The following is a 10,451-nucleotide window of genomic DNA, read 5'->3' as shown; positions in this document are numbered from 1 at the left end:
GAGCAGAAAAATAAGATATTAGGTATATAAAGAAGTTAGTTAAAGAAAGTAATTTAAATGTGACACCAACTGGTAACATCTATAAATTAAATTAGTAAAAATGGTTTAAGCACAAAATCGTAATAAAAAAGGTAAGACACCAAATACCTATGATATTGAAGAAATGAGGTAAGGGATGAAAAGGAGGAAACTAAAAATGGATGAGTATGTAAGATCAAGTGAAGTATTTTAGAAGACCGAATGAATGATTTTGAGAAGACTAAAGAAATAAAAAGGGGATGTGAAATAGTTAATTATAAATTGATAAGTTCCCTGTCCCTAAATGAGTTAGAGGAGAATGAGAGGCCCCAATAACGGGGGCCATAAAAAATATGAGATCAAAAATGAGTATTTAAATCATTATTGGTAACACACATTACTCCCAGACCATCATCTTAAATACACAGGAATATTAGATGAGAAGCTGTGCTATTGTTTTCCAAAGTGGATCAACAAATAAATTTCTTAAAAAGCTGCTCTCATATTTAGGCAATTTTTTGCTTTTCTGATCACTTGTAATAAGATTTTTGTAATAAAAATTCATTTTTTTTCACATCCTTTTATTATCGAATGTTTTAACAATCATCAGTGTACTTATATACGTATCAAAGCTTTATCTATGACTTACATGTAAATTGAATGTGCGCCATGTTTGTTTCGTGTGCAATTTTGGCGGGAAATTAATCTTTACGCTTCCAAATTATTCAAAGAATATTTTTGAACTCATCTGCTAAATACAATGACATTTATTCAATATAACACGAGATTCCATTCAGGAAACTGCCCATTTTAACATTTATACAATACTTCAAGACACCATTAAGCATTAGCTTTCTCTACATCGAATGGATATAGAAATCCAAAGAAATAGCTAAAAATACAATTATTCGCTTATTTAATTAAAATAAAACTTATTCTTTATTGCTTAAACACAACTAAACCTATTTTTGTCTTACGAAATTTCATAAAATCAATTGTAACTCAAAATGAAATCAAACCAGTCAGTCCGATTACATTCTTTGGAATAACTACACAGCAAACAAATTCCACTCTTGTGTATCTTTTTTAATCTGTATTCAACGAACGGAGCTAAAAAAATAAAATGCAATATTTATTGATACTAGACTAATCATAATAAGGTAAGGATGTGTTCTCATGGATTCCCCATTAGCATTGTAATTGAAAAATGTTATAAAAGTCAAAACAACTAACAATAAAATACACGGATTATAACATGAAAAGAAAAGAATAATTGAATTTTTTTTTTGTTATTAAACAACCAATTTATAAGTAGCGCTAGTAATTAAAAGTGAGTCACAGAGATTTTTGGACTAAATTAACAAAAAATTAAATAATCAATTTAATTGCGCTAATAAACAGTAGCTATGTGTAAACAAATCTTTAGATTACAATTGTTGTACCTTTCACTTATAAAACGGTGGGTGAAAGAGCGCTATGTTAACTGTGTCTGGCCTTAGGCTGTCTTTGACATGAAATTAATTTACAACTATTGAGTGTTGCCATACAAACATTAATATTGCCATACCAAAAAACTAATTGAAGAATTAAACTAGCTTGAGCTTTATGAGTTAAGCAGCATCTTAAAAAATATGTTTTTTTAATTACATATAATTATTGTGATACAAAGAAAACCAACCAAATGTACACAATTGACAGTGTTGCAGCTATCATATAAGGGATGTATGTGCATACATAATATCACACTGCGCTTTTTGCAATTGATATATTGATCATTGTACTTTATTGAAACAATAATAAATGCCTTTGACATTTGACCGACAGACAATTGATCGACATGTACATTACCGAATTGAACAGCAGACAACCTGTGAAAATACTTAAACACGATGTGTTTTTACTATTTTAATCATCAAAGACGTGCCCCCTAGATTTTCAATAGGAGAATTTGGAAGCGGCTTCCATAATTTCATCAAATATTTGGCAAGCACTGCGTTATTTAATACTAAACCTTTAAATCAAATGTTGATAGTTACTTTAATATTAGAATCCAATCATCTGTATACATTTTTCACAAACGGTAGTTTGAAAAATGGTACAAATATTTCTACCAAATTTCAATTAAAACTGGGCCCGAATATTTCCTATGGCATGTAAAGTTACCAGAAATGGATTTTATGAAGTTCTCTCTCAACTCACAAAAGTGAAATGTTCATATATAAAAAATCTCTTTAATGTCGGGTAAATGTTATTTAGATCTCTGTCTGTCGACCAGTTATCGCGAATTATATCGGCCAAATGTCCGCCGGTATGTCGGCGCCCCTAACACTTTTAACACCATGTAGCTGAACTTTTAATTGACAAAAATATTGACGTTAAATAATGAAACATCCTGTATGATGAGCAAGCCGAAATAATCACTGACGATTTTCTTTAAAAACCGTAGTGAGAATTATGAAAATCATTAATAATAAACGAGGACCAAGTTAGGCGATAGCTTATGCACTTTTCTCGAGTGAAAGTGCACCGGGCTGTGAAGTCACTCCTCCAGGATCTCAGCATCCTCGCAGTCTGCAAACAAAATCATAAATATATTATACATTTTACTGTATTATTTTACTAAGACCTACTCGAAGACAATGAGTTTAAATTGATTTATTTATTTAATGTAATTTACTTTCGTTATCTCTCTCAGCCAGAGTGTTATCTCACCCTTTACCTCATTCTCTCTAAAGAACGAAAGAAAAAAAGAGAGCGTTATCTCGCCTTCATTTTTCTTTTCTTTTGATTTTAAAATCATTTCATTTAAAATAGTACAAAAATAAACATGTTCGCCTATTACAGGCCTACACAGCTTTGCTTATAATAATGCTGACTTACTAAGGTAATAAATGAATAAAAGGGAAGGTGATTAAAAATATAAATTATGTATTATACATATATCAGATTAAGATTTTATAATAAACGTTTCATTAAATACAATAAATTTAACTGCGACATTATATTAAATGAATAATCCGCGATACAATACTTTTATTTACTTTTATTCACTTGTGGCGAAAAGTCACTATCTATATATATGTCCAGTAGTGTACACACATTCAAGCTAATTGTCAATCAAAATTATTATTTATTTATTATATATATGACTATCTCTGGTTATGGATATATAATAATTGTTCTCTATAGAAACAACATTTCAAACTGGCGTAAGGGCATATATTTATGTTCCATTTTAATATATAACAACTTAACAATACATTAAAGCATTTTTCATATTTTTTAACATAACTAGTGTATTTATCTAAATATCCAATGCTTGTTACCACTGGCAAATTAATCATATCAAGAGCAGATCTTGGAATTCACAATTCCAGACCAGGGTGAAGGTGTACCTTCAAAGTAGGCTCCATTGGATGTGTCCAGGCGCAGTTGTCGCAGCCGGTCGGCAGGGGTGGCTTCACTCTCCTCCGCATCTTCAAATTCCTCGTCACCTGGAATTATCTCTTTATATCTATTTATATAGATCTATTATACATAGTTTCATTGGCTATAGGTGTAAAAACTTTATACAGTGTGAATAAGCTGTTGCTTGACAAGCTAATGTATTTGTCAGAATTTTAGATTAAACATCATTTGAAACTGAACAACTGACATTAAATTCTACGCTACATTTATCAAGATCTTATTTTTGAATCAACTGCATTTTACTCCCTATAAGTACATAATACCAACAAACATACCTCCCACAGATTTTTTAGTTATTTAAACTTTCTTTTAAGACACAATGTATAATAATTCCTATATAAACCAATTTTTTTTATTTTTTTTTCTAACGGGTTTTTATTTTTAAAAATTATGCCAACCCTATAAAAATAAAAGGTACGCTGGTGCGTGACCATGAGCACGTCATAGACCAGCCTATATGTTAACCTTCGTCAAATTCCTCTCCATCCAGGTACGGGTCCTCGTCGTCCACCTCGTCAGCAGGGTCCGGGTGCAGAGACTGGCCCTGGCTCATAGCCGAATACATCTGTTGCAGATCTGCTTCATTCTGTGGGATGAATCTGCAAGCAATTTATTTTCAAATCTTTAACAGATTACATCTACAATACTGTTGCTAATGTTTAGTGTTTCCTTAAGTTCAGGTGTTAGTATTATTAGTAATTTCTTTTAATTTGATTTGAACTGCTATTAGGGTTTAGGTTTCATCCAGCGTATTCCATGCATCCGTCTTTTGCCTTGATCACCCAGTCTCTTTCCAAAATATCATCTTTTCATCTTTTGTTTGGCAGACCAGGTTCTCTATTGGGATTTGCATGCAACCTTTTCATTACATTAACAGAAGTGTAAATCTTATATCTTTATAGCACGCTACATGCCCAATTCATCACCACTTTGATCCTAGAGCCTGGGAGAGTGCAGTGAACTATAGTAATATATCTTAAACCCACTTATTTCCATCAATCTTTGTATGGTCTTTATTCTGTATTTAAGTTTATCATTAAAATGTTATGTATAAAGTAAACCAAATTGTTACTGTCAAAGTGGTTAATAAAAAAAATATTATGATTAAGTATTATCAAACTTACTTCATATTATAAGCCACATAAGATATATATATATTATTGTGCTATTTACGAAACAGAAATAATATACATATGTTAATCTACATTTTATAAAAATATAATAATAACAAATTTTAATTACAAGTTTTTAGTGTGTGTTCAGTGACTTTAGTACATGAAATAGCATAAGTTAGTAACACTTTGTATCTATGACTATGTTAGTAATGGATTAGTTTTTTATATGATTCAAAGTTAACATAAATTTTTAATTCATTTTCAACTTTTAAAAATAACAACATATGAACTTTCTTTTTGTATTAATTGTGTGGTAGACATACATCTCCACACACTATTACATATAAGAGGTGGTAACTGATGACATTCAAGACATTTAGTTTAATCTACTTCAACTAATAAATGTTCTTGTGTACAATAATGAATATAGACAAGAATATACCTCAACTGTGTGATAGGTTGATCATCAGCATCATAGTCGTCATCGTCATCATCACCCGCATCACCAGCTGACTGGTTTAGCTCTGGAACCCTGAGAAAGTCACAATCATCATTTATATATACATTACAATAATACTATTAAAAATTTTGTCATTGTCAAATGCTGTTTGCTCATTAGCAGTTTCATGAGGCCTAAAGAAGCAGCAACAAAGTACTAAGATTTAAGAAGGACACTACTAACTTATGATATTAGGAAACTTTAATGAGAAATAGTTCATCCCAGAGAAGAACAAAACTATGCCTATGGATTTAATTTATCAATAATAAATACATAAACAAAATCCTAGCAAAAACTGGACATGAATCTCCCTAGATTTTAAATTCAGAAATGAACTAAACTAGACTTCCAATTTGCCCTATTGGAAATCTATGGGAGAGGCCCAAAGTCCAGACATCCTATGGCTGAAATGATGATGATAAGTAAATACATTACCTAAGCTCATAGTTTAGTACCATGTAGAGAGCTGGTGATGGTTCCCTCTGCACTGCATGCAAGGAGATGCTGGGGTACAGAAGGGAAATTGTTGGTGATGGGCCTCCGTTACTACTCACACCGCCACCCCAAATAACATTACTGAAAAGAAAAAAAAAATAAAGTTTGCATATTTAGATACACTAAATACCATTTACAGGTAGACTTCAGTAAAATATGTTCCAAGCTAACCTATACTTAGAAAATTCCTACCAAATTTCAAGTATCTATGCTTCATGGTTCCAGATATCATAACGAGTCAGTACATAGGTGGAAATCTCTTTTATATATAGAGTGTAGTGACCCTAGGTAAGATTGAGTTAATAAAACACCATGATGACATTGTAATGGAAATGTGTAAATTGAAATAACAGTTTTACAATTAACGCAAACTGAACTGATATGTGTTACACTTAAAACTAGGTAATATTATATAAGATAGAGCAGCGATGTACTAGTTTAATTGAGAATTTCCTTACAACCTTAGCATAAATCATAGGTTCCCTCCCACAATATTTACTTTTAGTTAAATTGTGGACAAGACTTTAGTGAATCTAATTCAATAATTAAAAATTTAGCAATGAGAACTCCAACTTAAATACACATATATAAGAATAGCACATAGTTATTTAAAAGAGATAACTGCACTATTATTTATATTAACTATAAGTGTGATGATGTCTCAGGGCTTCACTATGAGTTGAAATAAATTAAAATTTTGTACCAAGGTCAGAAGATCATATAATCTAAAAAAAACATCTTAGTTACCAATAACAAGTAAACTTTAGTTTTAAATTTAATAATTTGTAATCTGTTCAATTCCATAACACTTTACTATGTATGTTAAGTAGTTTATCAGATAAAGGTGCAAATTACATAATGCATCAATAATCTTATGCACTATTTTCACTATAATTGACTTAATTAAATGATGAATGCAATGTATTTATATTTTTTATGGTTTACTAGCAACAGATATTTGACTATTTCTCATTTACATTGAGATAGACAAATTTTGTTTTGATTTTAATCACCTTTCACTATTGTCTATGATCCTAATCCACTCTATGAGGCAAGTTATGCCTAGTAGTGTTTTATTATAATTTAAATGTTATACAAATAAAAATTATAAATCATTCTGACTTGCAATGGTAAGATTGGTAAGTAGGTAGGTAAAAGATAATGGTCACTGCTCATAAAAGATAAATTAAAAGATTGTAAGAAAACCAGCAAATGTAGAATAATAAACATGAGAACAACCAATCTGTCCCAACAGTGGGAGTAATATGAAATAAATGCTAAATATTTACTAAATACACCAACATTCCTATTATACTTGAGAGATGTAATTGAAATACCAATATACAGGAATGGTTGACCCATACATAACCCCATTCAAAGCTTTTATAACCTGTATAATAGTCAAAACTGGATCTCTTCATTGGGCCTTTAAGAACTACATTAAAAAATCCAATTACAATCCATTATGCCCAAGAAATAGTTAACAATTTTAAACAAATTTTTTAGGAATACAATATGCACTTTTATACACAAATAAATAAAAAGATGCTCAACTGTGATTAAAATGTTGTTTTCAATAAATCTTCTCTAAATACATTTATGTTTTAAACAAAAAATAAGCTATGTTTTGAGACGGTTTACAAATGCATTCTAGTATGTGTATTTTAAAAATATATAAATGAAATTAAAATGTGTAAATAAATCGCAAAGTTGAGGTTGAGGAGGACTAATGGTCCGAAAAATACGCTATGGGTTTGAAATATATACAATTGATATATATAATTTAGTTACGAACTCAACGGATAAAAAATTAATAATATCGAAACATCGCGGATTTGACAGCAGACGATATATAGGATTTAATAACAATAAGTAAATGTACACAATGTAATTTATTATAATGTAAATTTAAATAAACCTACTTTTCAGTGATGTATAAAGTTGCTGTTCCCAATTCCTGATCGTTCACGAGTAATTTAGTCGAAGGACTTTGCATAATAACGCCTTCAGCCGGCACAGAAAATGTTGGCGACACAACAACCATTTTGTTGTTACGATTTAAATACCTCTCAATATATTAATTCTTATACAACAGACGGTTCACGTTATGATAGTTTATTTATATCTATTTAGCACATTTGTTACGGTAAAACTGAATAAACAAAATAAATTCGCTCAAAACACGTTCCCGAAACCAAAGCGAAGCAGAAATTAAACAGATTATATATGGCGAAGTTTTTTTTATACTATGACAAGATGAACATGACATTCGCAAATCAGAAATACAAATTGCCTATACTGATATAGTGTTAAATAGGCACTTGAAATAATTATTCATTATGAGCACCCTACAAGTTTTAGATCGCCACTTCAAGTTTTAAACCCAATTTTTATATAGATACCTAAAAACATTTTTTAAAATATACTTTTGAATCTCCCAAAAGTATGCCTTAAATATATTGTTATATTATATCATGCTAATCTTTAACGATTAGTTTTTTTAATTGATTTTACCAGTCGTAATTATTTTTTGTAATTTAATGCTCCTGGATAACACATAAAATCAATTATTGTATTACGACTTTTTTAAAAGATGAATTATGATAATGTAATATATATATATAACTAAAATGTATTTACTGTAATCGCTCTTTTTACTTTAATTACATAATATTTTCATTACTGTTTATGTTATTTATCTTTTAAATATTTTAAAACACGACTTTCTTTCTACTAGATGTTGCCGGTTTGAAATCATCGAGGTGGAAGTATAAGACCACTTATTGCATATTAACTTACGTATAAAGATATTTATGTATTTTATGGTGAATGTACACAAGCAAAAATTAAAACTTTTTCATTACACCGGTTGTAAGGTTTCAGTAATAGATGGCGCTATGCTGATTATCTTACTACGTATAGGGTAGATGACTTCTGTAGCATAGAAACAAATATATGTATTAGCTCGCGGATTTCGGATCCGCGAGCCCTGAGTCCGATGAAGCTGTAAAAGCCAAAACGGCTAACAGCGCCTAGCAACATTAGAATATGGCTATTTATATATATATTATATAATCGTCACGTGTCGATTCCAAGTCGGACGAAACTTTATTGATAGTTACCTGTCTGCCAAAAGTGAGTATAACAAATTAACGTCACATGCCGTTAGTCTTTTTTTACAAAAAGTAATTTTACAAGACAAAAGTTTACGATGATTATATTGAAAGACAAAATAGTAAAATAATTAACAATTGATGCAAGTTATTTGGCTATAGATAATAAACTATACAATCTTCTAATTCAACAACTAGTCTAGTCGGAATAACAGAATACATCGATTGTGATGATATTACATGATGGGAAAGTTAGTTACATTTAGATGACGCCGAGATTAAAACATTTCATTCAAGGAGGTTGCTACATATTTATTTATTGATCTATACTATTTACCATACTGTATCCTATATAATATGTAGTGAATGTCATATAAATAAGTATATAATAAATTGAATAATTAAGCACATTCCGTTCAGACTATCATAATGCAAGATCCTCTTTTTTCTGCTGAACCTTACCCAGAATACCTAGCTTTTTGGCACCTAATTTGGCTTTGGATTGAATAAACAACCTAAAGTTGAGATTAGATGTTAATGTAAAATGCGATACTCCAAGGTGGCCTGTCACTGTACTAATGCACTCTGGAAAGTCGGAGACAGTTAAAATGGCGTCCGTTTTGCGATAATATGTGTAAATTGTCAACTGCAGTACATTAAAATAAAAAAATAAAAAAAATGATTAAATAAGTTATGGAAATGTATTAATTATATTTAAAACTATAATTCAGATTCTTAAAATAATACATTCAAGGATCCTGTAGTACCTTTCTTAATAACTTCATGTTTTGAAAAATCAATCCAAGCACTTTCTGCTTATATATTAACAAATTACTTGATAATATGTCAACCGCTCACGGTAATTGATGTGTATAGACGAGATTATAAAGGAGAGTACTGACTCAACACGATATTTCTAAAACTATAAGCATTAGAGACTCGGAATTTAGTACAAATGTTTCTATTAATGAGTAGAGTTTAGCTAATAATTTTACGAAATTCCATCCGCACGCGGGTTGAGAAGGTGTCGACAAAAACAAATTTTAGGAAAATACACCCACAAAACGCAGTGCGGGCCACGCGGAGCGAGTTACATACATTTATACGCTGTTATTACATCTAGTTACACCATTCATAATTCAATAACGGCTGAACCAATTTATGTCTTGTTAAATTAGTATACTCTCGTAATAAGTATTAAGATGATACACGTCAACTTAAAGCAATAACATAAAAAACTATTCTAGCCGTTTAAAATATGAATATAAAAATTCTGTGTAAGCTTGTAAAGTCGAAATGTACTTATTCATTGACTATTGGGCAGAAGGAAACTCGGGAAGCCAGTTGGTACAAATGTAAACGGTGTACAACGGCAGAATTCGTATTTTACATTTGCACCAAAAATACTGTCATTAAATAATTTCTTTATTAAAAATTAAAGAAAAAAATTGTGCAGATATTTTTTTTTTAATTTTGTTCGTCTTAAAGCTAGACATCACGTCGGGAACATTCTTGGAATCTGGTGTTGGTATTTGATCCCACTCGCTTTAGAGGTGATGTTTTGATTAAGTGCTGAAATAGACATGAAGTCATTTCGTACACTTAATCCTTCAGATACCCTCATAAAAAATCATAGGGGTAAGAGGATGTCATTAAAACGATTTATCAATTTATTAGGAAAGAAATCACGAAGAAAACTCGTGGTTTCTCTAGCCGTGGAAGGTGTTGCACTATCTTTTTTAA

At 30.4% G+C, this 10,451-nt stretch overlaps 1 protein-coding gene across 2 annotated transcripts; it reads right to left on the bottom strand.

Moving 5' to 3' along the window:
- Window positions 1-602: 602 nt before the first annotated feature.
- On the bottom strand, window positions 603-7,826 carry LOC137924927 (methylosome subunit pICln-like). 2 transcript variants are annotated; one of them, XM_068768338.1, is made up of 6 exons: window positions 7,518-7,826; window positions 5,536-5,676; window positions 5,044-5,133; window positions 3,952-4,085; window positions 3,414-3,524; window positions 603-2,589 (listed from the first exon to the last, which is right to left on the bottom strand). In XM_068768338.1, the coding sequence occupies exons 1-6, from the start codon at window positions 7,637-7,639 to the stop codon at window positions 2,558-2,560; spliced, it is 630 nt and encodes a 209-aa protein (XP_068624439.1). In that variant the 5' UTR covers window positions 7,640-7,826; the 3' UTR covers window positions 603-2,557. The 2 variants fall into 2 exon arrangements, with proteins under 2 accessions (XP_068624439.1, XP_068624440.1); XM_068768339.1 differs by having other exon boundaries at window positions 3,414-3,512; window positions 7,518-7,824.
- Window positions 7,827-10,451: the final 2,625 nt, after the last annotated feature.

This window comes from Battus philenor, unplaced genomic scaffold (assembly GCF_028537555.1).
Source record: "Battus philenor isolate CCGP_79_NKW_IND1 unplaced genomic scaffold, ilBatPhil1.0.hap1 SCAF_25, whole genome shotgun sequence".
NCBI classification, from domain to species: domain Eukaryota; kingdom Metazoa; phylum Arthropoda; class Insecta; order Lepidoptera; family Papilionidae; genus Battus; species Battus philenor.
This window is presented reverse-complemented; position numbering and strand designations above follow the sequence as displayed.

Coding starts and splice junctions, on each gene's coding strand:
- LOC137924927 (XM_068768338.1), bottom strand. CDS start 7,639: ATGGTTGTTGTGTCGCCAACATTTTCTGTGCCGGCTGAAGGCGTTATT. Junction 5,677..7,517: donor ACTTTATACATCACTGAAAA/GTAGGTTTATTT, acceptor TTTTCTTTTCAG/TAATGTTATTTGGGGTGGCG. Junction 4,086..5,043: donor CAACCTATCACACAGTTGAG/GTATATTCTTGT, acceptor AATTGCTTGCAG/ATTCATCCCACAGAATGAAG.